At 51.9% G+C, this 27,994-nt stretch overlaps 1 protein-coding gene across 1 annotated transcript; it reads left to right on the top strand.

The window, feature by feature from the left end:
* Position 1: 1 nt before the first annotated feature.
* LOC142598852 (IgGFc-binding protein-like) lies at positions 2-26,616 on the top strand. The gene is made up of 21 exons (XM_075738275.1): positions 2-66; positions 810-863; positions 3,639-4,850; positions 4,939-5,273; positions 5,516-6,086; positions 7,310-7,911; positions 8,399-8,966; positions 9,716-10,302; positions 11,003-11,570; positions 12,109-12,308; positions 12,857-12,998; positions 13,585-13,916; positions 15,277-15,850; positions 16,345-16,943; positions 17,297-17,861; positions 19,010-19,611; positions 20,209-20,722; positions 21,769-21,968; positions 22,617-22,991; positions 23,910-24,194; positions 26,452-26,616. Exons 2-21 carry the CDS (start codon positions 812-814, stop codon positions 26,452-26,454), a joined length of 8,886 nt encoding a protein of 2,961 aa, XP_075594390.1. The 5' UTR covers positions 2-66; positions 810-811; the 3' UTR covers positions 26,455-26,616.
* The last annotated feature ends 1,378 nt before the right edge of the window (positions 26,617-27,994 follow it).

The raw sequence follows: 27,994 nt of genomic DNA, 5'->3' as shown, positions 1-27,994 counted from the left end.
TTTTTTCACGCGTTCATGGGTTTCGGGGAGCAGAAATAAAGACACTGAGGCAGAAGGAGCCCACCGGTAAGTGCCGTGGAGTTGAGGGTCTTAATTTGCTTTTTTTTTTTCCTTATTATTTTTCCTCGTTCTTTCGGGCGTGAGCTCAGGTTTGTCCCATCTGAGCAAACCAAGGTGTCAGTGATGCCTTCACCCACCAAGCAGAGTCTCGGGTGGGTTAAACTGAGTCTAAAACCACGGAAGAAAGGGTTTATTTTCTCTCTCCCAAGTCCAAGGTGAGTTATTTTTGACGAAATCCATGCTAGAAAGCCCCAATCCGGGTGTTGACCCCACCAGACGTTGAGAACCAGCAGTTCTGAGAACATCGAGGAAGTGAAGAGAGGATTGTCCCAGTAATTTGGTCTCTTTTTGACCTGAATTTTGGTAATTTGGGGGGGGGGGGAATTAATTCTTGGGAGGATTTGTGGAAGGTTTGATGGAAAGAGGGGGATGGATGAGGTCTTCGAGGTGGCATCAGGAAGGGGTTTGGAGATTGTTGGGTTGGATGGGGTGGCAAGGGGACAACTGGGGTGTCCTTGGGCCAAGGGAGGGGGTCAAGAAGGATTCAACTCCAACACAAAATGAGTTGTAAGAGGTTTCCATGGGGTAAAACCAAGGATTTTTGGGAAAATTTTGGCCCAAGAGGAGATGTTGGAGACACCTGGGTCCCCTCTGGGCTCCTGCTTGTCCCTGTGTGGGGTGTTCTTTCTTCCAAAAAAAAGTACATTTTTGTAATTTTCGTCTTTTTTTTTTTTTTTTAAATCCCCCAGCGATGGCGATGGGCAGGATGTGGCAACTCCCAGCCTGGTTGGCTCTCTTCTGTGGTGAGAAACAACACCCCCCTCCCCAAAAAAATCCTAATTTCATGGATTTGGGTCTTATTTTAGGGCTTTCTGCAATAAAAAAGTCCCTTTTCCCTCTTTGTTTTTCAGAAAATTTCCATTATTCCCTCATTTTCCCCCAGAAAAAAAAAAAAAAAAAAAAGATTTTTATCACCTCTTTGCCTCTTCGCTAAAAATCTCACGTCCCCTGATTTATTATTTTTTGGTTTTTTGGACCAAAAAGTCCTTATCACTTGTGGGTTTTTTTATTTTAGCTTTTTTTTTTTTCCAGCAACGAGCCCTTATCGTCTTCCCCCCCCCCCCCCCAAAGAAATAAAAGACCTTATTTCCTCATTTTTTTAAAGAAAAAAACCCCCACTTGTTCCCTGTTTGGGGGTTTTTGAGCTAAAAAAATATTAATTTTTATTTAAAAAGAAAAGCCCTTATACACTGGGACTTTCTTTTAGGGAGGGAAAAAGCCCTGATTGTCTCTTTTTTGTGTCATTTTAAGGAAAAAGCTATTTGTTTTTATTTTAAGAAAAAGACCTCCTTATTCCTTATTCACCTGGGGGCTGTTTTCAGGAAAAAACCCATTTTTTTTCTGGTTTATGGGGGTTTTTTCCCCGTGAAAAAAAGTCTTTATTTGCAATTTTTCAGTAAAAAAATCCCTTATCACCTTTTTTTAGGGTAAAAATTCCTACTTTTTTCACCAACCCCCACTATCACCTGTTCATTTTTTCAGCAAAAAGCCCTTATTAGCTACTTTTCTTTCAGGGAAAAAAAAAAACCAAAAACCCAAAAAAACACCAAAAAACCCCACCAAAAACCTTATTATCTGGTTTTATTTCCAGCCAAACCTCATAATTTCCTTTTTTTTCCCCTACCTAAATGCCCTTATTCCTTGGATTCTTTAAGGAAAAAAAAAAAAAGTACCCAAATTAGCTGGTTTTAGGAAAAAAAAACCCCTCCAATAAACTCTTATTACCTGTTGATCTTTTATTTTTCAGAAAAAAAAATCTTATCACCTGTTTTAAATTTTTTTTCAATCAAAGTGCCCCATCACCTCCTTTTTTTAAATTATTTTCTCCCAGCAGAAGCCCTAATTCCCTTATTTTTTTGCCAAAAAAGTCTATATTAACTGTTGGTTTTGAGCGATAATTCCTTCCCAGTTTTGTTCAAGGATTTTTTAAGGAAAAAAACCCAAAAAACCTTGTTCCCTGTAGTTTTGTGGGGTTTTTTTAATAAAAAAAATCCTTCTCACCTGTTCATGATATAAAATGCCATTATTCCCAGTTGTTTGGTTTGGGGGTTTTTAATTATTATTTAAAAAAAAAAAAAAAAAGCCCATATTACCCGTTTGGTTTTTGTTGTTGTTTTTTTTTTCTTAACAAGGAAAAAAAAAAGCTCTTTTTAACCTTTTTTTTTGGTTGTGGTTTTGGTTTTTTTTTTTGTGGTTTTTTTTTTTTTTTCCCCTGCCAAAAAAAAAAACCAAAACCAAACCCAAACCACCTTATCACCTGTTTTATAAGATGAAAAAAAAAAAATCCCCAAAAAACCACACCCCCCCCAAAATCCCTTACCACCTGTTCTATTTTCACCAAAAAAAATTAATCCTATCACTTATTTCTTTAAAAAAAAATCCCTCTTACTTATTGTTTATGGTTTGTTGGGTTTTTTCCTGTTCAGAAAAAGTCCTTATTAGTATTTTTAAAGAAAAAAAATAACTTTTTTTTGTTTAGGAAACAGCCACACACCTGCATTTGTTTTTTCTTTAATTTTTTTTTTTTTTAAAAGCCTTTATCGCCTGTTTTTATTGCTGTTTTTTTTTTTTTTTTAAAGAAAATCCCTTTCTGCCTAGGAGTTCTTCATCAAAAAGCCCTTAAAACCTGTTTTATTTTCACCAAAAATCCCTTATTACTCATTTCCTTTTCAGAAAAAAACCGTATTTCCCATTTTTTTCCAGCAAAATACTTTTATTTTTATTTCCCTCAGCAACAAAAGCCCTTACTACCTGGGGTTTTTTAAGGCTTTTTACTGCAAGTTTCTGCAGCAATTTATTCCTGACCCAGCTTTTTCAGGACTTTCTTGCAGTTTCTGCATCCCAAAAAACCCTTTTCCCCCCCTTTTTTTCCCCTAGAACTTTCTACTGCAGGTCTCTGCTGCAAAATGCCCTTATTTCCTGATTTTTTTTTAAATTTTTTTTTCTGCTACAATTTCTGCAATAAACCCCCTTTATTATGTGCTTAAAAAAAAAAAAAAGCAGTAAAACCCCCCCACACCCCACACTTTCTATTGCTATTTCTGCAGCAAAACACCTTTATTCCCCATTTTAATTTTCCAAGACTTTCTAACTTTACATTTCTGCAAGAAAAAAATTTAAAAAAAAAACCCAAAACCAAGCATTAGTCCCTAATTTCTAATGTTCAGCAACTTCTATTGCCATTTCCGCAGCAAAATTTATTTCCTTGTTTCCCCCCAACTTTCCGCTCTTTCTGCCGCAAAAAAATGTTATTCCCTATTTTGAATTTTTTTTCCCCAGAACATTCTATGCCGGGTTTTTTTCAGCTAAAAAATCCCCTCATTCTTTCTTTTTTTTTTTTTTAAATTTTTTGCAGAACTTCTTATCACAAGTTTCTACACCAAAAAAAGAAGCAGCCTTATCTCTTTATTTGGATTTTTTTTTTTTTTTTGGCAGAAATTTCTACTATAATTTCTACACCAAAAAAAAACCCCAACCCAAAAAACCCCCCAAAAACCCTTTTCTGCTGCTTTTTCCAGGTCTTTCCACCGCAACTTTCCGTGGCAAGGAATTCTTCACCGTCTTCCTGCAGAATGACGCGGAAGGCACCCATGCCGACATCCGGCTCCTCTTGACGGGTTACTTCAACTCCACCAAGGTGACGGTGAGGATGCACGGCGGCACCTTCACCACCGCTGTCACCGTTGGAGAAGACCAAACGGTTTCTCTCCGCATCCCCAGCAACGCGGAACTCGTCGGCAGCCAACTTTTGGATAAAGCCATCTTGATTCAGTCCACCAAGGAGATCTCCGTGGTCTACGTCAGCTACAAAAGTTACACCGTGGGTGCCACCGCCGTTTTGCCCGTAGATAAATTGGGCAACAAATATTACGTGGTGACGCCGGGGAGCACCACGACAGAAGGCTTGAGTGAGTTTGCTGTGGCCGCCGGGAAGACCTCGGCCACCGTTTCCATCAATGTCAAGGGCAAGTTTTATTACTCAGGGAGGAATTACTCCCCTGGGTCCACCCTCCACATCTCCTTGAACCCCTATCAGAGCTTCCAGCTTCAAAGCATCTACGATTTGTCCGGCACCAAGATCACGTCAGACAACGCCATCCTGGTCCTCAGCGGACACAGTTGCGTGAAGATAAACACGGGTTGCGACTACGTGGTTGAGCAGCTTCTGCCTGTCTCCTTGTGGGGGAAAGCCTACGTCGTCCCACCCAACCCCTTGCAGACGTACACCGACTTCGCCTACGTGGTGGCGGATGAGAAAGCCTCCATCACCTACACCAGAAATAATGTGGCGACCACTGAGGATGTCTTGCCTGGGCAAGTCCTCAAGTTCGAGATGAGCCAAAATTTGCCTCTTTCCCTGAGCGCTTCGGCTGCAATTCAGGTGCTTTACTTCTTCACCGGTGCCTCGAAGAAAGACCCCTTCCTTCTCAACATCCCACCCATCTCCTCCTACTGCACGTCTTACCGGGTCAGCAGCCTGGATGACTACGAGAACCATGTGGTCCTCATCGCCCGTAATGTGGACACCAGCACCACCACCCTCAACAAGAAGACAAAGAGGACCATGTCCTGGAAAGCAATTCCTGGCACAGAATTCTCCTGGGCCACCGTCACCATGAGCAAGCCATCGGAAATCCAGACCGCTGAGCACCAGCAGACGCCCCTCGGGCTCCTGGTCTTCGGTTTCCAGCATTATGCCGGTTACGGCTTCACCGGCCTTTGCGCCACATGTAAGTAGGTCCAACGCATGGTTGCGTCTTGCCAATGGCTGGGTCTTCTCCGTGGCTGCCATCCATGTTTTTTTCCCTTTTTCTGCAGCTTCTTCTTCACCTTTCTTTGACTACCTGGAATGGGAGGAGGAGTGCGGGATCGCAGATGGGCAATCCACCTGCATCCACGAAACCTTCTCGACCTGCTGGGCTACTGGTGATCCCCACTACCAAACCTTTGATGGGAAACACTTCGATTTAATGGGCACGTGCACCTACACCTTGACCAAGACCTGCGATTCGGATCCAACCCTACCCGTCTTCAGCGTCGAGGCCAAAAACGAACACAGGGGCAACCCAAAAGTCTCCTACATTGGCTCCGTGACTGTCCGCGTCTATGACATTACTATCGTTGTGGTCAGATCCGAGAACGGCATTGTGAGGGTATGCAAGAAAAATAATTATGGAATCCAAAGCAATATTGCATTATTTCACTGGAATAATGTATTTATGATCTGAAGGGTCTTTTCCAACCTAAACGATTCTATGATTTGCCATGCCTGAGTCGGTGACGCTACTGCATGGTCGTCTCTTGCAAGAAGACACCTCAAAGTTCAAAAACCCCAACTTTTTGCCCCTTTTCTTTTTCACGTGGTTTGTTGTTTGGTTTTTTTTTTCTCCTCCAGGTGAACAACCATTGCTCCCGCCTCCCCATCTCCCTCGCTCAAGGGAAACTCCACCTGCAGCAGAAGGGCACGTCTGTGTTGATTGAAACCAACTTCAGTCTGAAGATCCTCTACAACTGGGATGACCACGTGATGGTGAAGCTTCCCAGTAGGCTCTCCGGCACAGTGTGCGGGATGTGCGGCAACAGCAACGGTGACTCCCAGGATGATGCCCTCATGCCCGATGGCAACCTGGCGCAGGACGCCGTGTCGCTGGGCCAGAGCTGGAAGGTGGCCCATGAGGGCCATCGCTGCTGGGACAGCTGCAGCGGAGAATGCGGACGTTGCCAATGGGGGGAGGCGGTGAAGTACAAGGGGGAGACGTCGTGCGGGTTGCTCACCCAACGCCCGGGGCCCTTCGAACACTGCCACGCCACCATCGACCCCAAAATCTACCTGAAAAACTGCGTCTACGACGTCTGTGTGAACAATGGGCTCCACGCCAAGCTGTGCCAAGCCCTCAAAGCCTACGCGGACGCCTGCCAGGAGGAGGGAGTCACCATTTCTGACTGGAGGACGCTGGCACGTTGTCGTGAGTAGCTCCTGGTTGGCAGAAAATCCTCCTCCTGGGTGGGCAGGGCGCTGCGACCTTAATTAAGACGGGTGGAATTAAGGGGCGATGGGATGGGAATGAGCAGAAAACAGGCCAAAAAAGGGAAATCGCACCAATGGAGATGATTGTCTCTCATTAGCGCTCTTGATCTCCCAAATGAGGCGGAGCTGGGTCGTTTTGAGTTAGGCTGCACAAAGCTGGGCCTGAAAGGTCTGTGGGTCCCAAGGATGCAGGTTCATGGGCTGGAAACGGTTATTGCAGCAAGTCTAAGAAGAAAGCCCCAAAAGTCCATGCAGACTCCAGAAAGTCCATGGAAACTCCAGAAAGTCTATGTAGAAAGTCCGGAAAGTCCATACAGAAAGATTGGGTAGAAACTCCAGAAAGCCCAAGTCCCAAAAGTCCAAATAGAATCTCCTAAAAGTCTCCACTGAAAGGTCAGAAAGTCCATTCAGAAGGTCCAGAAAGTCGTCTGAGACTCTGAAGAGTCTCTGTTGAAAGTCCAGAAAGTCCATGCAGGCTCCAGAAAGTCTGTGCAGAAAGTCCAAGTCCCAAAAGTCCATACAGAAGGTCCAGGGAGACCATGGAGACTCCCAAAAAATCCATGTAGAAGGTCCTGTAAGTCCATGAAGACTCACAAAAACCCATGCAGAAGGTCCAGGGAGACTCTCAAAAGTCCCAGTAGATAGTCCAGAAAGTCCAGGTCCCAAAAGTCCATGCAGAAAGTCCATTCAGAAGGTACAGAGTCCTTTGAGACTTCAAAAAGCCTCTGCTGAAAGTCCAGAGAGTCCATGCAGGCTCCAGAAAGTGTGCAGAAAGTCCAAATCCCAGAAGTCCATGCAGAAGGTCCAGAAAGTCCATGGAGACTCCCAAAAGTCTCTCCTGAAAGTCCACTCAGAAATTCTGTGCAGGAGGTCCAAGAAGTCCATGGAGACTCCCAAAAGCCCAGGTAGATAGCCCAGAAAGTCCAGGAAGTCCATGCAAACTCTAGAAAGTCCATTCAGAAGGTCCATGCAGAAGATCCAGTAAGTTCATGAAGACTCTAGAAAGTACGTGTAAGACTCCAGGAAGCCCACACAGGTTTTCTTAGAACTCTGCTGCACTTTCTCACGGAGCATAATCTCCACCACGACCATAGTGTCCCATCCCACCACGGCCGTGGTGTCCCATCCCACCATGACCATGGTGTCCCATCCTTTTGACAGCTCTCTCCTGCCCGAAGAACAGCAATTACACCATATGCGGCACTGCCTGCCCCGCCACCTGCAACAACGATGCGCTGCCGGCTCACTGCGATGCCTCCACCTGCGTGGAGACCTGCAAGTGCCAAGAAGGTTTCATATTCGACGCGAACAAGTGCATCCCCAAGGATGAATGCGGCTGCGTCTTTGACGGCCTCCTCCACGGCCTCCACGAAGAGTTTTGGGGTGACAACACTTGCACCAAACGCTGCGTCTGTGATGCGAAATCCCAGAAGGCCGTATGCCGATTGGCCGGCTGCCGTGCCGGAGAAGAATGTCGGGTGGAAGAGGGCATCCAGGATTGCTATCCCAAGAGCTATGGGACCTGCACAGCGGTCGGTGGCACCCACTACGAGAGCTTCGATGGAGGGAAGTTCATCTTCCAGGGCACGTGCATGTACCAATTCGCTGGGTTGTGCAAGAAGAACCAAGGTTTGGTGGACTTCCAGGTGCTGGTGCAGAATGGCCGCCAGGACGACAAACCTCTGTCCTCCATCGCTGTCGTGACGATCAAAGTCTACGGCAAAATCATCGTGATCAGCCAGGAACACCCCGGCAAAATCACGGTGAGTTTAGCAAATGTTTATCTAATCTCCACGTTCTTCACTTTCTCCTCCTCACCCCAACCTCCTTGTCCCATTTCTTCTCTTCCACCCTGACTCCTCTATTTTTTAATTTTTTTTTTTTTTCTGTATTGGCTAACACTGAATATTTTTCTCCAACCACGTCACTGAGATCCAGAGCTACCAGGTCCGCTTGTCCCACGTTAATCGAGATGAGATTTAATTGCCTAAACATCAGGATCTCCACCCGAAGCGGGAGATTGGTGCTTGACATAAGCCGTGGAGCTTCAGGCACCGTTCACCTCAAAGCTGGTGGGCATCTGGATTTGGGGCAGATGATTAAATCTGAAAAGTCGTCTTCTTCATAATTTGGGTGCTTTGGGTTGAAGCCCAAATTACAGGTGGCGAGACAACACAATTTGCCTTTCCCATTGGATACCAAATTTTATTATCCTTTTTTTTTTCTTTTTTTTTTTGCTTTTGTCCCTAGATTGATGACCGGTTGGTCAACCTACCGTATCAACACAGAGATAAGAAGATCTCCATCTACAGAGGTGGGCAGGAGGCGGTGGTAGAGACAAACTTTGGCCTCACTGTCACCTACGACTGGCGAAGCCAAGTCACCGTGTCAGCGCCCAGCACTTACGCAAACGCCCTGTGCGGCCTCTGCGGGAACTACAACGGGAACGTGGGTGATGAGATGATGATGAAGAACGGCCAAAGGACATCAAACCCAGACGCCTTAGGGCACAGCTGGAAGGTGACCGACATCCCAGGTTGCGTGGAACTGTCGCAGGTGGAATGTCCTGCCATAACAGCGGCTCTGCGGCACCAGGAGGTCACAAAGATGGGTTGTAAGATCATCTCACAAGTGGAGGGACCCTTCAGAGCTTGCCACGCTCATGTGGACGCCATCAAATACTTCCAAAACTGCGTGCATGATTTTTGCCTCTTCCCGGACCAAGAAGATGTGGTATGTCAGGTCATCGCCCGCTACACCGCTGCCTGCCAGGCCGTTGGCGTGAACATTGGGAAATGGCGGACGGACAATTTCTGCAGTAAGTTGGGCTAATTGGAGGGGGTTTTGCTTTATGAGAGGTGATGAATGTCCAAGGGAACCCCAATCCCGGGCCAGACTCATGTGGGGATGAACCAGAGGTGGGAATCATCTCACTTAGTGGTGCTTTATCCCACCCAACGCCGAGGTTGGTCCCATCATCTCTGTTTACAGCCAATGCCCGGAAACAAATCCTTCCAAGGAACAAGATGTCTCATCCGACTGTGACGGGTCAAATAATTTAGCTCCGATAAGTCCCAATTTCTTTGCGTTGGCTAAAATGAGAGTGAGGGCTAATTGCCTGGATCGTTCAAAGGGGAAAAACCCATGAGATGCACCAAAAAATATCTAAATCAGGGGAGAGGGACCTACCCTGGAAGTTGATTGGGGACCCAATGTGGGAGTAATTCCATCGCTTGAGGGAACGTCCTCGTTTCCTCCACGACAATGGGGAAAAACCAGGTGATTCAGGGGCCTAAAACCCCACCTCAGAAGGGTTGAAATGTCCCTTATGGACGTCCCTTCCCTCATCGTGTCTACAGTGAGGAAGAGATGAGATTTAACAATGAATTGGTTAAAAAAAAAAAAAAAAAAGATATATACATCTGGTGAACCTCATCACCAGGCCCCTCAAATTCACATCTGCTGAACCTCATCGCCAGGCTCAAGTGTCCCCCTAATTGCACAAAAATTGCAGGATCTGGCCTGTAATTTCCTTGCTCCTCACGAAATTTCGTCGTCTCATGGCAGGTATTTCGTGTCCTGCGAACAGCCACTACGAGATCTGCTCCCAGGACTGCAGCCAGACCTGCAGCAGCATCTACGCCCCGATGAAATGCTCGGAACGGTGCAGGGAGGGCTGCGTGTGTAACGAAGGCTTCGTGCTCAGCGGTGACGAGTGCGTCCCCATCTCTCGGTGCGGATGCCTCCATCAGGACTTCTACTACAAGGCAGAGGAGATCTTCTTCCCAACCAAACAGGAGAAATGTCAGTGCAAGGCTGGCGGCATCGTGGAATGCCAAAAAGTTTCTTGCCCTGGAGGCAGCGAAGGCAAAGAGATCGATGGTGTCTTCCAATGTCCACCTGCCACGCTTGGGGTCTGCGTGGCCACCGGTGACCGCAACTATTTCTCCTTCGATGGGGTGGCTTTCAACATCTCGGGCACCTGCTCCTACGTCCTCACGGAGACCTGCGCCAGTGACAGCGTCAAACCATTTGTTGTGAAAATCGAGAAGACCGCTCGGCAGAAGAGGAAGGTCTCTGGCATCCAAGCGTTGTCCGTTGAAGTCTACGGATTCACGTTGACCTTGAGGCGAGGCAAGAGAGGAACCGTCATGGTAAGGCGGTACTTCGTGGTCCACTTCTTTCTGGGCGCAAACACACTGGTGACAAAGTCTATGGGATCGTGTTGGCTTTGCCATGAGGCAAGAGGGACACAGTCCGTAGTAGGTCCACGCATGGTGGTCCACCTCTTTTAGGGTGCAAACATGCTGGCATCAAACACGTCGGGCTCACGTTGACCTTGACGCAAGGCGAGAGGGGAACCGTCGCAGCCTGTGCTTTGTGGTCCATCGCTTTTGTGAGTGCAAACATTTTGGTGACAATGTCTACAGGTTCATGTTGACCTTGGTGTGAGGCAACAGGGGACCTGTCATGGTGGATCACGAAGCACAGCTGTACCACTTTTTGGTGGCAAGCATGCTGGTGTCAAAGTCTTCAGGCTCGCGTTGATTCTGGCGTGAAGCAAGAGCTGCATGGTCACAGTGAGGCCACGTTTTGTGGTCCAGCTCGTTTCAGGTGCGAACATGGGAAAGCAAAAATTGTTCTTCCTTGATGGAGGGAAGACCTCGCCCCTATCTCTAAGATAAAGCCATGCTCATTCCCGCTTTGCCTCCTAGTTTCAAAGTGGGAACCATAAAGCCATTAAAAGGTTGGTTGGAAGGTGTTTCCCCCAATGGTTTTTTGTTCCTACCTCCACAGCCTCCTCCTTGTAGCATCCTTGAGGCTCACTGGAGGATTTCTCTCTCCCTGTCGCAGGTGGACTCCATATCCCACCACCTCCCAGTCATCCTGAGCAATGGAAAGGTCCAGGTGTACCAACACGGGATGGGCGTCCTGCTTCAGACTGACTTTGGCCTCATCATACGCTATGACCTCCTCCACCACGTGACGGTCACGGTCCCGCAGAGCTACCAGGGCCACCTTTGTGGGCTCTGTGGCAACTACAACGGGCAACGCAACGACGATTTCCTCCTTCCCAGTGGCCACCAGGCTCCCAACATGATGGTCTTTGGCTCTGCCTGGAAAACGCCTGATGTGTCTTGCAGCAATGAGTGCTCCCAGGACGACTGCCCCATCTGCACGGAGAAGAAGAAGGTGGTCCTCCAGAAACGCAACTACTGCGGCATCCTCCTGGAACCAAAGGGTCCCTTTGAGTCCTGCCACCACCTCATCAACCCAACCCTGTATTACCAAGCCTGCCTCCACGACGTTTGCCTCGCTGATGGGGACACCCCTGTCCTCTGCCAGAGCATCCAGAGCTACGCAACCTCTTGCCAAGATGCCGGTGTCACCATTGAGGCTTGGAGAAGACCTTCCTTCTGCCGTAAGTAGGGGAAACACGGGTGGGAAATGTTCTCCATGGCCAGGAAGTCACATCCTGTTGGATTTAATTGAAAAATAGGCAATTTATTTCTAAGGGAAAAGATGAGATGACTACCTTTGACGTACGGAGTGATGGAAATGGCGCTCTTGGGTTGGGAGCCCAGGGTGGGGAGGATGACGGCGGTGTGCAAATAATTACACCGTGGGGTGTGTTTTCATTGGCGTTGAGGACAAATGAGAAAAGCCAACGCAAGCGCCAACCGGTTGCGTTTCCATCCACGGTTTGGGCAAAGAGGAGAAGCCAACGCAAGCGCCAACGGGGTGAATTTTCGTTGACGCTGAGGGCAGATGGGAAAAGCCACCACCAAGGAAAAATCATCTGGTCGGTGCTTGCGTTGGCTTCTCCCACTTTTCCACAACACCAAGCGCCAACGGGTCGTGTTTTCATCAGCGTTCGGGCTCTGTCATCTCCCTGGGGTTCCACCCCGAGCTCTTCCACCCAACGTTCAATCTTGGGATCACCATCCTTCTCCTTCCAGCTCTCAGCTGCCCAGCCAACAGCAACTACTCCCTCTGCACCAACTTCTGCGTCAACAGCTGCACAGGACTCGTAGATGCCTCCAAATGCCCCAAAAAGTGTGTCGAAGGTTGCAGCTGCAACAAAGGGTACTTCTTTGACAGGCAAAACTGCGTTCCTCAGGACAAATGTGGATGCTTTGTGGATGGGAAATATTACAAGGTAGTAAATTCCTGAGTTTGGGGGAATTTGGGGTTTATTTGGGGGGGGGGGTGTGTGTTTGCATTTTTCTCCTGCCTACGTTGCAGCACATTGCTCCAAAAGCGACGTGTGCGCAGCCCGAAGCACCTCGCCCCAAAACCCCCCCCCCTCAAAATCCTCCATATTCCAAGAGATTCTGTGGATATGAAGAAAATTGGGATGTTTCCATCTCTTTTATCGCTTGGGATAAAGGTGCTAGCAGCGATGTGGAATGCCCGGAGAGGCACAATAATTTCCACAGCTGAACATGCTAAATAACAACATATTTTTGTTTCAGAGGAGGTGGAAGAAGGCAAAGCGATTAGGGGCTTTTTTCCCTCTTTTTTTTTTTCTTGCAACAAAACCGAGACGTCCCTCAGCAGTTTTGCGTTTTGCAAAGCTGCTTGTTCTCTCCGGTAGACTTCAGTGCATGATTTTATTTTTTTTTTCCCCCTTCTCCATGTTTTTATGCATTTCTGCCTAACGCAGTTTGCTTTTCTCATCACGCTTTGCAACCTCTTGCCCTGCAGCCCTACGAGTCGATCTTGAAGGACAACTGCCGTCAGCGTTGCACGTGTGTCCCCAGCACGGGCGTGACTTGCAGCAGCCACAGCTGCACCGATGATGAAACCTGTGAAATCCGGGACGGGGTCTTGGGTTGCATCAATCAAAGTAAGGAAAAATGGAGTTGATTGAGTGGGAAAAAAACCCCAAACAACCAAAAAAAAAAACCAAAAAAGGGAGGGATTTTGGAGCTAGAGGAGATCCTGGAGCTGGTCTGGATGTTTGATTTAGAGGTGTGGGATGAAGTAGAAACTCTACAGCAAGGGGGAGATGGGAAGCCACGGATTCTGTCTCCAACCCTAAGAGGGTCAGGGATGTGGTGGGAGGATTTTGGAGGAGCAAAGTGCTTCAGAGAAGCCATCCCTTGGTTTTGCATCCACCCAGAGGTTCTTTTTTAACCACGGTGGCACCTTCTTGAAGGACGGGTGCAATCTTGGGTAATGATAAACCCAATCCTGACACTTTTCCAAGCAATGGGGAGGGGGGAAAACAGCTGCAAAGGGGAAATTTGGGTTCTTGTGCTCTGATTTAACACCTTGGAGCTGCCAATCTCCTGCCAAAGCCCGAGGGGGAGCAGAGGACACTTGGTGGGACCTCAACACCAGTGAAAACGCTTGGTTTGCATGGTGACGTGGGATGTGCCCCTCACTAGGACATCTCCTGTGGTTTCTCCCATGGTTTCTTTTCCTTCCAGATCCCTGCAAAGCCCTTCAGTGCCGGGCCAAGGAGAGGTGCAAGTTGAAGGACGGCAAAGCCAAGTGTGTCCCATCCCAGGTTGCCACCTGCTGGGGTTGGGGGGATCCCCACTACCACACCTTCGACGGGCTCGATTTTGACTTCCAAGGCACCTGCACCTACACCATGGTCGAATCCTGCGGGAATGACACCAAATTAGTGCCCTTCAAGGTGGAGGCCAAGAACGACATCCGGAGTGGGGTGAAATCCGTCTCCTATGTGAGCTTGGCCAACATCAATGTCTACGGTCAACACATCTCCATCCATCGGAAGGAAGTGGGCAAAGTCAGGGTGAGTTGACCTAAAATGGAGGGAAAATTGGCCTTTCCCCATCTTTTTTTTTTTTCATCCATCTCTTCCCCACCTCCTTTTTTCATCCATCTCCTCCATCATGTTCAACTCCTCTTCCTGCTCCATCATGGCCACCGTTATTTTTTGGCTTGATCAATCAAACCAGAATGTGGATTTTTGAAATGTCGGGATGTGCCAGGAACACGCTGCCTTGCATGGGGCAACCCGAGGTTGTCTTCTGCCCTTCGGGGAAGCTAAAAACCACCAAAGGTGGCTGTGGTAGATCTCCAAGAAACCTCAAAGCTGGTGAGATACCCCCACAGGAGGTTTGTGGCGGCAGCCGGGGGGAGGCAAAAGCAAAGCCTGACGAAGGCAGTGATGTCATGAAACTGGAGGGGGGTTTTGACGCACAGAGCATCTCAGCAGCCCCCGAGGAGGGTTTAGCTCCAAGTTTGGATCATTCCAGGAGTGCACGGACCTCGCGGTGGGTTGGTTGCACGCTGTAACAGTGGTTGCTCGCTGCAGCAGCGATTGCACGCCGCAGCGGGTGATCGCATGTCGTAGCAGCACCACAGCAGCAACTGCACGCCGCAGAGGGGGTTTGCACGCTCTAGTAGCGCCGCGACACTGATTACACACCCCGGCGGGTGGTTGCACGCTGCGGCGCCACGCGACATCCTTGCCTTGCCGCGGTGAGTGATTGCATCACTGCAGCAGGCAATTGCGTGCAGCAGCAGGCAGTCACGCTCCTCAGCAGCGCTTGCACCCCGTGACAGGTTGCTGCTACGCTGTAGCATCATCCCAGCAAATATCGCGCTCCGCAGCAGGCGATCGCACGTCGCGGCATCACCGTAGCGGCAGCTGCACACCGCAGCGGGTGATCGCACGCTGCGGGATCGCCGCAGCAGTGGTTGCACGTCAAACAGCGGGTCCATGCCCTCAGCCTTGCCGCAGGGGAGCGGGTGTTGCACGCCGCGGAGGACAATTGCACGCTACGCCATCGCTGCAGCAGCGGTTGCGTGCCATGACTTGCAGCAACAACCCAAGAGTGACGGCGTGCTGCGGTGGGCGACCGCAGCGACGTTGCAAGGCGATTGCACGGCGCTGCGAGCGCTCGCACACCCTTGCAACGCAATTGCGTGCCGCCGTGTCACCAGAGCAAGGCGATTGCACGCTGCGAGCATCCCGGTAGCGATCGCCCGCTGCAGCAGGCAATCGCGTGCCGCAGCAAGTTGATTGCACGCCGCAGCGAGCGATGCCTGCAGAAGCCATTGCGTGCCGCGGCGAGGCGGTCGCACGCCCCAAACCCATGTCGGCGTGCGCACGCATCGCGCTCATGTCCGGTGCTCCTCACCCGTAGGTGAACGGGGTGCTGACACTGCTCCCGGTGAGGCTGGAGGATGACAAGGTGCAGATCTTCCAGAGCGGGCTCAGCGCCGTGCTGGAGACAGATTTTGGGCTGCGGGTAATGTACGACTGGAACTGGCATCTGCTCATCGACCTCCCCAGCAGCTACTACAAACACACGTGCGGCCTCTGCGGTAACTTCAACCTCAAACCCGAGGACGATGTCCCCCAGAGCGGTAGCAACCTCACCGCCTTGGTGGCCTGGGCCGAAGGTTGGAAAGTTCCCGAGGACGACGACCCGTTTTGCTGGGATTATTGCGAAGGCACCTGCCCGGTGTGCGAGGAGGAGAAAAAGGAGCTCTACGGGGGCAACCAGTACTGCGGTCTCATCAAAAAAACCTTCCAAGGGCCCTTCAAGGCTTGCCATGATATCATCAAGCCCCAGGATTTCTACCGCAACTGCCTCTACGATGTGTGCATAAGCGAGGGGGCGAAGAAAATCCTCTGCCAGGTGCTGGAGGCTTACGCGTCCACCTGCAAGAAGCACGGGGCCATCGTGCACGACTGGAGGACGCCGTCGGGCTGCCGTAAGCAACGGGTTTCCTCCTCGGTTTATGTGGCGGGGTGGTTTTTGCAAAAAAAAAAGGGAATGTCTAGCGTGGGATGATGCATGCAAAGCACTCGGTGTGAGTTGCACAGGGGAATGTCCTGCTCTGGGATGTTGCATGCGAAATAATCATTGCATTTGCGTGGGGTAGTATCCGGGATGTTGCGTGCAAAGCGTTTGATTCACGAACATGATGCAAGATCCATCCCCGGGGCATTGCACGCAAAGCGCTCGGTGCATTTGCACGGTGCAGGATCCATCCCCGGGACGTTGCACGCAAAGCGCTCGGTGCAGGATCAGTCCCAGGGACGTTGCACGCAAAGCGCTCGATGCTTTCGCGCGGTGCGGGCTCCATCCCCAGGACGTCGCACGCAAAACGCTCGTCGCGCCAACGCTTTGCCACGCCCACGTGCTGCTGCTGCTGCATCCTCCCTCTCTAACTGCCCCGTTTCCTTCCTTCTCCCTCCCCCGCAGTGTTACCCTGCCCCGAAAACAGCCACTACGAAGCCTGCGGCAACGCCTGCCCTGCCACTTGCACCAACCGGGACGCGCCCACCGCTTGCACCCAACCTTGCGTGGAGACCTGCGCCTGCAACGAGGGCTACGTCCTCAGCGGCGGCCAGTGCGTGGCGGTGGGCAGCTGCGGCTGCACCCGCGACGGTCGTTACTACCGTCCCGGCGAGGAGTTTTGGGCCGATGAGAGCTGCCAGTCTCGGTGTAGGTGCGATCCGGATTTGGGCATGGTGGTGTGCAAGGAGGACGGTTGCAAGACGGGCGAGAAGTGCGCCGTGGTGAAGGGCGTGCGGCGGTGCGTGGCCAAGAGCCACTTCATCTGCGTGGCCACCGGCGACCCCCATTACACCACCTTCGACGGGCGCCGCTATGACTTCATGGGCACCTGCGTCTACCAGTTGGCTGCCCTCTGCTCCAGCGACCCCACCCTTGTCCCCTTCAACGTCACCGTGGAGAACAACAACCGGGGAAGCCGCGTGGTCTCCTACACCAAGGAGGTCACCCTGAATGTCTACAACATGAGCCTCAGCCTCAGCCAGGCGCACCCCCAGAAGCTCAAGGTAGGGGAGAATGAGATGCCAGTTGAGTTGCAAGGTCCTTGCGTGGCATCTGGGTGGGCTTCAAGGTCCTTGCGTGGTGTTTGGGTGTGGTGCAAGGTCATTGCATGACATTTGGGTGGGTGGCAAGGTCCTTGCGTGGTGTCTTGGTGGGCTTCAAAGTCATTGTGTGGCGTCTCAGGGGGCTTCAAAGTCATTGCGCGGCATCTTGGTGGGCTTCAAGGTTGTTGCGTGGCATCTTGGTGGGCTTCAGAGTCATTGTGTGGTGTCTCAGTGGGCTTCAAAGTTGTTGCGTGGCGTCTTGGCGGGCTTCAAAGTCATTGCGTGGCGACATTCAACCCATATCGCCCTTCCAGGTTGATGGGATCCTGGTGGATCTACCCTTCAACCATGGTGGCAAGCTCCACGTCTACCTCAGCGGCATCCACGGCTTCATCAAGACCGACTTTGGGGTCATCGTCACCTTCGACTGGTACAGCTACGCCAGGGTCATCCTCCCCGTCACCTACTCGCAGGCCGTCTGCGGCCTCTGCGGCAACGCCAACAACGACCCCCAGGATGACTTCGCTTTGCCCGACGGGCAGCAACCTACCGACGAAATCCAATTTGCCAATTTCTGGAAGGTGGCCGACGTCCCCGGTTGTTGGGCCGGTTGTACCGAGGGTTGCAAAGTCTGCACCGAAACGGAAAAACGCGCCTACCGCGGCGACAAACACTGCGGTCTCCTGATGAAGAAGCAAGGACCTTTCGCCGCCTGTCACGGCACCATCGACCCGACCCCCTACTTCAACGATTGTCTCTTCGACGTCTGCCTCTACAAGGGGCATCAGGAAACCGTCTGCAGCTCCATCAGCGCCTACGTCACCGCGTGTCAGAGCCGCGGCATCCGAATCAAGCGGTGGCGCACCGCCGCCTTCTGCAGTACGTGGGGATCGGGGGGGGTGGTGGTGGGGGGGGGGGCGGTGGGATCTCCCGGGGGGTTGTGGTTGAGCGTGCGACGCTGTTTTGCTTGAGCGGAGGGTTGGAGGGGGGGGGGTTTGCACGCACGAGGGCTTTTTCGTTTGCACGAAGGGCTTGCACGCGCGAAGGGCTTGGGATTTGCACGCATGAAGGGGTTTCTGGTTTGCACGGATGTGGTCGGGCTGCCGTGCACAAAGAGCTCGGGTCTTGCACGCACGAAGAGCTTGGGTCTTGCACTCATGAAGAGCTTGCGTCTTGCACACATGAAGGGCTTTCTGGTTTGCACGGATGTGGTTCAGCTTCCATGCACGAAGAGCTCGGGTCTTGCACACATGAAGAGCTTGGGTCTTGCACGCACAAAGAGCTTGTGTCTTGCACGCACGAAGAGCTTGTGTCTTGCACACACGAAGAGCTTGGGTCTTGCACGCATGAAGAGCTTGGGTCTTGCACACACGAAGAGCTTGGTTCTTGCACACACGAAGAGCTTGGGTCTTGCACGCATGAAGAGCTTGGGTCTTGCACGCACGAAGAGCTTGGGTCTTGCACACACGAAGAGCTTGGGTCTTGCACGCACAAAGTGCTTTCTGGTTTGCACGGATGTGGTTCAGCTTCCATGCATGAAGAGCTTGGGTCTTGCACACACGAAGAGCTTGGGTCTTGCACACACGAAGAGCTTGGGTCTTGCACGCACGAAGGGCTTTCTGGTTTGCACAGATGTGGTCGGGCTTCCACGCATGAAGACTTTGAGGCTTGCACGCGCCAAGGGCTTGCACGCACGAAGGCTTTCTAGTTTGCACAAAGGTTTTTGGGGCTCGCACGCACAAAGGTGGCTGGACTTGCACGCACGAAGTCCGCCTGGCTTGCACGGATGGTTTGGGTCTCGCACGCACGAATTCTTTGGGTCTCGCACGCACGAAGGCGGTTGGGTTCGCACGCAGGAAGGTGGTTGTGCTCGCACGCACGGAAGCTTGCTGGTTCGCACGGAAGCTTGCTGGTTCGCACGGAAGCTTGCTGATTCGCACGGGAGATTGCGGGTGTCCCACGCGCAAAGCTTTTGGAGCTTTGCAAACGTCACCCTTGCTGATTTCCCTCCCGCCAACCCCACGCAGGTCTCGTCTGCGCCCCGAACCAACACTACGAGCTCTGCGGTCCGGCATGCCCGGCCACGTGTCGCGGCCAAACTGAAACTGAAGAATGCGAAGAAACCGCGTTCTGCGTCGAAGGTTGCTTCTGCAACGAGGGCTTCTTGCTGAGCGGCGACCGTTGCGTCCCCCTGGCCCAGTGCGGTTGCTTGCACGAGGGTCGTTATTACAAATTGGGCGAGGAGTTTTTCGCCTGCCCCCGTTGCAGCGAGCGTTGCACTTGCAAAGGAACCGGCGAGGTGGAGTGTCGGCCGGACGGTTGCGCGGCGGACGAAGCGTGCATGGTGCAAGACGGGGTACGGGGTTGTTACCCCCAGGGATGCGGGCGCTGTCAAGTGTTGGGTGCTGTTTCCTACAGCACCTTCGACGGGCGCCCGTTGTATTTCGCCGGCACTTGCACCTACACGTTGGCGGCGACCAAGGCCGTCGACGCCGAGAAGCCGGTGGTGCCATTCGCGGTGGAGATGGAGAAGGCGAGCGATAAGGGGGGACCGGTCATCCGCCGGCTGCTGGTCACCGTGGACGGAATCACCATCGGCATGGCCCGGGGCACCCAGTGGGAGGTGACGGTGAGTGGGGGCAGCTTTGGGGTGCAGCAACGGCTTCGGGGTGCAAAGCCCAGGGGTGCAAGCTCGTCTTTAGCTTGCAAATGTCATTTTCGGGGTGCAAACCCTGGATTATGGTGTGGAGCAGGATGGGCAAGCCCTGCTTTGGGGTGCAAGCTGTGTTTTGGGGTGCAAACCCCGGTTCCAGGGTGCAAACTCCTCTTTGGGGTGCACAGCAAGATGTATAAGCCCTGCTTTGGGGTGCAAACCTCGTGCCGGGGTGCAAACCCGGCTTTGGGGTGCACAGCAGGTTCTGCAAACCCTGTTTTGGGGTGCAAACCCCGCTTTGGGTTGCAAACCCCATTTCCAGGGTGTAAACCCCCTTTCCAGGGTGCAAACCCCGCTTCGGGGTGCATGGCTTGATGTGCAAACCCTGTTTTGGGGTGCAAACCCCCTTTCCAGGGTGCAAACCCCGCTTCGGGGTGCACGGCTTGATGTGCAAGCCCTGTTTTGGGGTGCAAACCTCGTTTCCGGGGTGCAAACCCCGCTTCGGGGTGCACCCCCTTCCCCCTCCGTTCACCCCCCCTTTTTTTTTTTTTCCCTCCCGCTTTCTCCCCGCAGGTGGACGGCGAGCGGCACCTCCTCCCGCTGACGTTGGCCGGCGGCTCCGTGACGGTGTCCCAGGAGGGCGCCCACCGGGTGCTACAAGCGCGGGGCGGCCCCAAACTCCTCTACGACGGCGACGCTTACGTCCTTCTCACCCTGCCCGACGCTTACCGCCGCCGCGTCCAAGGCATCTGCGGCGACTTCGACGGCGACGCCGCCGATGACCTCACCGCCCCGCAAGAATTGGGAACCGCTTGGGGCACCCAGACTCCCTCTTGCACCCACGGGTCCTCACCTCCGACCTGTTCCTCGGACGACCCGGGACCTTGCGGGGTATTGGCGGACGCGACGGGACCTTTCGCCGGCTGTCACGACGCGGTGGAACCCCGAGAGCACGTGGCCGCCTGCGCGCGGGAGCGGTGCGGCAAGGCGGGCGTCGCGGCGGCGTGTCGTAGCTTGCAGGCCTACGCCGCCGCGTGTCAGGCCGCCGGCGGGCAGCTGCAGGAGTGGCGGGCGGTCGCCAAGTGCCGTGAGTCCACCGGAGGATCGGGGTGCGGGGCCGGGGTGGGGGGTTGAGTGCCGAGGGGGGGTGTTTCTGTAAGGGAAGACGGTTGCACGCCTCAGGATTTGCAGTTCTGCAGGGGGAAGCAGTTCCACGCAGCGGGTTTTTGCGTTTCTGCCGCTGTGCGGCGGTTGCACGCAGCTGCTCTTTGCTTCCATGAAGGTTGCAGGGAGAAAAGCGGTTGCATGCGGTGGTGGCGCTTTTTTTTTCTTTTTTCCCTTCTTTTTTCTTTTTTCTTTTTTCTTTTTTCTTTTTCTTTTTCTTTTTTCTTTTTCCTTTTTCTTTTTCTTTTTTCGTTTTCTTTTTTCTTTTCCTTTTTCTTTTTCTTTTTTCCTTTTTTCTTTTTCTTTTTCTTTTTTCTTTTTCTTTTTTCCTTTTTTCTTTTTCTTTTTTCCTTTTTCTTTTTTCCTTTTTCTTTTTTCCTTTTTCTTTTTTCCTTTTTCTTTTTCTTTTTTCTTTTTCTTCTTTCTTTTTCTTCTTTCTTTTTTCTTTTTCTTCTTTCTTTTTTCTTTTTTCTTTTTCTTTTTTCTTTTTTCTTTTTCTTTCCTTTTTCTTTTTTCTTTTTCTTTTTCTTTCTTTTTTCTTTTTTCTTTTTTCTTTTTCTTTTTTCTTTTTTCTTTTTCTTTTTTCTTTTTTCTTTTTCTTTTTTCTTTTTTCTTCTTTCTTTTTCTTCTTTCTTTTTTCTTTTTTCTTTTTCTTTTTTTGGGGGGTTTTGGGGGTTTTTGGGGGGGGTTTTTTGGGGGGTTGGGTTTTTTGGGAGGGTTTGGGGGTTTTTTGGGTTTTTTGGGGGGTTTGGGGGGTTTGGGGTTTTTTTGGGGGGGGTTGGGGGTGTTTTGGGGGGTTTTGGGGTTTTTTGGAGGGTTTTTTGGGTTTTTGGAGGGTTTTGGGGGGGGGTTTTGTTGCGTTTTTTTTCCCCTTGGGGCAACAAAAAAAAAAAAACCCCAACAAAAAAGAGCCAATAACTCCCGGATCGACGCAATCCGCTGCTTTCCTTTCCGCTTTTCGCCCGCCAGCCCTCTCCTGCCCTTCCAACAGCCGCTACGAGCTCTGCACCCGCACCTGCGCCCACACCTGCGCCGGCCTCTCCGTCAGCACCCAGTGCACCCCGAGGTGCTTCGAGGGCTGCCGCTGCGACGACGGCTTCCTCTTCAACGGCGACGAGTGCGTCCCCATGGACTCCTGCGGGTGCCTGCACCGCGGCCGCTACTTCGAGGTGGGTGCCGCAACCTTGCGAGGGGAGCGTTGCAGCCGTTGCACGCCGCACGGGGCGGGGCGGGGGCTTGCACGCTTGCACGGGGAGCGTTGCAGCCGTCGCACGCCCCCGCGGGGACTTGCAACCTTGCGAAGGGAACACGGCAGCGTTGCACGTCCCGTGGAGCTTTGCATCCTCGCACGGGGAGCGTTGCGCCTTGCACGCCCCACGGGGACCCGCAGCCTTGCAAATGGAGTGTCGCACCCTTGCACGCCCCGCTTGCGTCTTTGCGGGGGGAATGTTGCACCTTGCACGCCCCATGGGGACTTGCATCCTTGCACGGGGAATGTTGCGTCCTCACACGCCCCTCTTGCGCTTGCATCTTTGCACGGGGAGCTTTGCACCCTCGCACGCCCCACTTGCATCCTTGCACGGGGACCGCTGCAGCCTCACACGTCCCGCGGAGGCTTGCATCCGCGCACGGCGAGCGTCGCACCCTCGCACGCCCCGTTGCACGCCGCTTGCGATCCTCGCGGGGTGCATGCACCCGGCTTGCCCTTGCCCTTATTTATTTTTTTTTTGGCGGGGGGGAAAACCCCCATTTCCGGCTATTTTGGCGAGAGAAAACTCACGCGCCGACGTTCTTTCCGGGTTGTCCCGTCCCTGCAGATCGCCGAAACCGTCCTCTCCTCCGACTGTAGCCAGAGCTGTACGTGTCAGGCGGCCGGCGGGATGCACTGTCAACCGGCCGGTTGTCCCTTCGGTCAAACGTGCGGTTTCAAAAACAACGTCCGAGCTTGCGTGGAACAACCCGGACGTTGCACTTTGGTTCCCGCCGCCCGTTTCGTCTCCTTCGATGGGATCACCGGTACCACCACGGCCACCGGTATCTACGTGGTGACATCGCTCTGCGACCCTCGTAACGCCGCTTGGTTCCGTCTCTTGGTTGATGTTGGGGAGAATCGAGACCGGCCGGTTGTGGTGGCCCTTCACCTCTTCAGCGGCCGGGCCTTCGTCACCGTCAAGAGGGATAAGAAGGTCTGGGTAGGTTGTCCTCACCCCGCTGCCACTTGAAAAGATCTCCCGTCCTTCATTGGAACCAAAAATCCATGTTTTTCCACCAAAATATTGCAAGGTCCATCAGTGTCATGCAAGGGAAGGACCTACGTGGGCTGTCCTTCAGCCCACCATCATCACGAGATGTTCACAGGTTGGCCCATCCCTTCCTTTTGACCAAACCTGCTGGTTTTCCACCAGTTTGGTGCAAGGGAAGGACCTACGTGGGCTGTCCTTCAGCCCACCATCATCACGAGATGTTCACAGCTTGGCCCATCCCTTCGTTTCGACCAAAATTGCCTTTTCCCCCACCAATTTCTTGGAAAGGAACCATCCACGTGTGTTGTTCCTCATACCACCATCATCAAGAGCTGTCCACGCATTGACCTTTTTCTTCATTTTGACCAAAACACCCTTTTTTTCCCAGCAGTTTCCTACAAGTGAGGCACCCATGGGTGTTGTCCTCCATCCCACCATCATCAAGAGATGTCCGTGCATCTGCTCAGCCCTTTATATTCACCAAAATTGCCTTTTTTTTCCAGTAATTTAACGTAAGGGAAGCACCCATGGGTGCCCTCCTTCACCCCAGATCCTTCTCCCAGCCCCGTGGAGGGAACCCAGGTGTCCAAGTCCTCGTCCCACCCAGGTCCCCAAGCAGGAACCAACCCCACGAGATCAACCCTCAACCCCATCTCCATCCCACATATCCCCCCCGCCCAGGGCGCTTCACACCGTGTCTCCATACCTAAAATGGAGGGATTTCACCCCATTTTGGGTTCCACCACTATGGAGAAGGTCGGTGGTGGAGAAATGACCTATTTCTTGGAATTTTTTTCACCCCAATTTCAATTTCTTTCGATGTTGCGTTGCGTGGAGCTATGTTCTCCCTATTGATGTCTTCTCCAGGTCAACGGGATCCCGGCCACCTTCCCTGTGGAGGTCTCCAGCACGTTGACCATCACTGAGACCAAGGGCACCATCTGGATCACCCAAACCCCCGAATTCGTCATCGGTCTCAGCCCTGCCGGGGAGGTGACCGTGACGGTGGCCAAGGACCTGAGCAAGCAGCTCTGCGGGTTGTGCGGCAACTACGACGGGAACGCGGCCAACGACCTCCAAGGGCCTGATGGGAAATTGGTGGAGAACGTGGTGGCGGCGGCCAAAGCCTGGAGAGCGCCCGACTTCACCCACGTGAGTGTCCTCGGGGAGGTGACAACCTGGGTCCTGTTTTGGGTGATATTTGTCATCTTTCGTGTCCTAGCTTGGTCTTGGTTGTGTCCCTGCGGGCCTTGGTGCCACCCATCATGAAAAAATGTCCCATAAGTTGGTCCCGTCCCTTCAGATGAACCAAATTTGCTTTTTTCCCCCCAATTTAATCCAAGGAGAAAGTTGTCCTTCATCAGGAGATCTTCATCCATCAGTCCATCCCTTCAAATTAACCAAAATTGCTTTTTTTTCCCCCCAATTTAATCCAAGGAGAGTGTTGTCCTTCATCAGGAGACCTTCATCCATCAGTCCATCTCTTCAAATTAACCAAAATTGCCTTTTTTTCCAACTCTTTCACGCAAGGGAAGCCCCCACAGATGCCATCCTTCAACCCATTATCATCATGAGATGTCCATCTCCTCATTTTAACCAAAATTGCCTTTTTTCCCACCAATTTCACCCAAGAGAAGCACCCAAGACACATCTTCGTCAAGACACGTCCATCCATTGACCCATCTTTTCATTTTAACCAAAATCATCCTTTTTCCTCCCACAAATTTCACGCAAGGAGCGCGCCCACATGACTTGTCCTCCATCCCACCGTCATCAAGAGATCTTCATCCATCAGATTAACCAAAATCACCTTTTTTCCCACCAATTTCATGCAAGAGAAGCCCCCATAGATGCCACCTCCATCCCGCTATCACCAAGAACTCTTCATCTATCGTCCAAATTCTTAATTTTAACCAAAATCACCTTTTTTTCCCCCACCGATTTCATGCAGGAGAAGCCCTCACAGGTGCCATCCTTCGTATTAACCAAAATCGTCCTTTTTCTCCTCAAACCAGGCCCAAAATCACCTGGAAGGAACCGTTGGGTTCATTGTTGGACCCCGTCGTCGCGTGTAGAGAAAGAGGGGAAAGAGCCCCAAAAAAGGGGGAAAGAGGCAAAAAAAGGGGAAAAGGGGCAAAAAAAGGGGGGAAGGGGCAAAAAAAGGGGGGAAAGAAGCAAAAAAAGGGGCAAAAAAAGACGAAAAGAGGCAAAAAAAGGGGAAAGAGGTAAAAAAAAGGGGAATGAGGCAAAAAAAAAGGGGAATGAGGCAAAAAAAAGGGGAATGAGGCAAAAAAAAGAGGAATGAGGCAAAAAAGGGGGGAAGGTTAAAAAAGGGCAAAAGAGGAAAAAAGGGGAGAAAATGGTAAAAAAAAAGGAGAAAATGGTAAAAAAGGGGGAAAAAAAGGGGAAAAGAGGCAAAAAAGGGGGCAAAAAGGTAGAAAAAGGGGGGGAGAGAAAAAAAGGGGGGAAAATGGTAAAAAAGGGGAAAAGAGGCAAAAAAAGGGGGGAAATGGTAAAAAAGGGGGAAGAGGCAAAAAGGGGAGAAAAAATAAAAAAAGGGAGAAAGAGGCAAAAAAGGGGAAAATGGTAAAAAAAAGGGGAAAAGAGCCAAAAAAGGGGGGAAAAGGTAAAAAAAGGGGGAGAGAGGCAAAGAAAGGGGGAAAATGGTTAAAAAAGGGGGAAGAGGCAAAAAAGGGGGGGGAACAGTAAAAAAAGGGTGAAAGAGGCAAAAAAGGGCAAAAGAGGCAAAAAAGGGGGGAAATGGTAAAAAAAGGGGGAAAATGGTAAAAAAAGGGGAAAGAGGTTAAAAAAGGGGGGAAAATGGTAAAAAAAGGGGAAAAGAGGTAAAAAAAGGGGGGAAATGGTAAAAAAAGGGGGAAAATGGTAAAAAAAGGGGAAAGAGGTTAAAAAAGGGGGGAAAATGGTAAAAAAAGGGGAAAAGAGGTTAAAAAGGGGGGGGAAATGGTAAAAAAGGGGGAAAGGAGGTTAAAAAAAGGGGGGAAATGGTAAAAAAAGGGGAAAAGAGGTAAAAAAAGGGGGGGAAATGGTAAAAAAAGCAGAAAGGAGGTTAAAAAGGGGAGGAAATGGTAAAAAAAGGGGAAAGGAGGTTAAAAAAGGGGAGGAAATGGTAAAAAAAGGGGAAAAGAGGTAAAAAAGGGGAAAATGGTAAAAAAAGGGGAAAGGAGGTTAAAAAAAGGGGGAAAATGGTAAAAAAAGGGGGGAAATGGTAAAAAAAAGAGGAAAAGAGGTAAAAAAAAGGGGGAAAATGGTAAAAAAGGGGGAAAAGAGGTAAAAAAAAGGGTGGAAAGGTAAAAAAAGGGGGAAAGAACCCAAAAAAGAGGAGAAAAATCCCCAAGAAGAGGAAAAAAACCCCCAAAATGGGGAATTAACTTCTCCCCCCCCCTCGCAGTGATGCCGAAAACCGACGTTTCGGAATTTGGAATCGCGACGCCACGCCTCATCGCTGAGGTCATCAACGGCGAAGCCTCTCCGAGAAAGGGATTTATTGGTTGGGGTTTTGCTCAAATTTCGAGGTTTTCTCCTTAAAAAAAAAAAAAAGAAATTAAAAATGTTTAAAAAATTTAAAAAAAAAAAAACCAATTAAAAAAAATTCACCTGGGAGAAGCCGCCGCTTTGCGATTCAAAAAAAACACCCAAAAACCCCAAATTGGGGAAAAAAAAAAAAAAATGACAAAATCTGAGCGTGGGAAAGTGTTTTGGGGGAAATTCCCGGGTTTTTGGGTGGGGGTGGGGGTGGGGGTGGGGGAGGGTCCCGGATCTTTGGGTGCCCTGGGGGGGGGAGGGGTGGGTGTTTCCCGGACCTTTGGGTGCTCTGGCCTCCCCCCCTCCCCCTCCCCCCACGCGGGTCAATATTTGACGTCACGGCCCCGCCCACGGGGGTGGGGGAGGGGTGGGGGGGTGGGGGAGGGGACGAGGCTCCCGGATCTTTGGGTGCCCCGGGGGGGGCTCCCTTCCCAGTGTTCCCAGTTCCTCCCAGTACATCCCAGTTTCCCCCCCCCCCCCCCAGGTCCTTCCGGTCTCCTCCAGTTTGTCCCAGTCCTTCCCAGTCTCCCCCAGTGTCTCCCAGTTCACCCCAGTCTCCCCCAGTATGCCCCCCAGTCCCTCCCAGTCTCCCCCAGTATCTCCCAGTTCACCCCAGTATGTCCCACTGCCCCCAAAACGTGTCTCCCAGTTCACCCCAGTCTGACCCCAGTATGATCCCCAGTCCCTCCCAGTCTCCCCCCAGTGTCTCCCAGTTCACCCCAGTCTCCCCCAGTGTCTCCCAGTTCACCCCAGTACCTCCCCCAGTCCCCAACAGTCTCCCCCATTATCCCCAGTCCCTCCCCCACCCTCTTCCCAATCCCTCCCAGTTTGTCCCAGTTTGTCCCAGTGCCTCCCAGTCCCCCCCAGTTCCCCCATGCAGTGCCTCCTCGGGACCTCCCAGTCCATCCCAGTCCCCCCCACCATATCCCAGTCCATTTCCCAGGACCTCCCAGTCCCCCCTACTTCCCCCCCAGTCCCTCCCAGTCCATCCCAGTCCCCCCCAGTTCCCCCCCAGTCCCTCCCAGTCCATCTCAGTCTCTCCCAGTCCCTCCCGGTCCCCCCCAGTCCATCCCAGTCCCCCCCAGTCCCCCCAGTTCCCCCCAGTTCCCTCCAGTTCCCCCCCAGTCCCTCCCAGTTCCCCCCCCAGTCCATCCCAGTCCCCCCCCCAGTTCCCCCCCCAGTCCCTCCCAGTCCATCCCAGTCCCCCCCAGTTCCCCCCCCAGTTCCCCCCCCAGTCCCTCCCAGTCCATCCCAGTGCCTCCCAGTCCCCCCCAGTCCCCCCCAGTCCCTCCCAGTCCATCCCAGTCCCCCCCAGTTCCCCCCCCAGCCCCCCCAGTCCCTCCCAGTCCATCCCAGTCCCCCCTAGTTCCCCCCCCCAGTTTCCCCCCCAGTCCCTCCCAGTCCCCCCC

Source organism: Balearica regulorum, chromosome 31, assembly GCF_011004875.1.
Source record: "Balearica regulorum gibbericeps isolate bBalReg1 chromosome 31, bBalReg1.pri, whole genome shotgun sequence".
In the NCBI taxonomy this organism is placed as follows: domain Eukaryota; kingdom Metazoa; phylum Chordata; class Aves; order Gruiformes; family Gruidae; genus Balearica; species Balearica regulorum.
Note: the sequence above shows the minus strand (reverse complement) of the source record. Positions and strands in the feature narration are given on the sequence as shown.

Bases quoted from the DNA above. Each gene is read 5' to 3' on its own strand.
- LOC142598852 (XM_075738275.1), top strand. From the start codon at position 812: ATGGCGATGGGCAGGATGTGGCAACTCCCAGCCTGGTTGGCTCTCTTC. The intron at 4,851-4,938 runs GTAAGTAGGTCC...CTTTTTCTGCAG, and splicing joins CACCGGCCTTTGCGCCACAT to CTTCTTCTTCACCTTTCTTT. The intron at 10,303-11,002 runs GTAAGGCGGTAC...TCCCTGTCGCAG, and splicing joins GCAAGAGAGGAACCGTCATG to GTGGACTCCATATCCCACCA.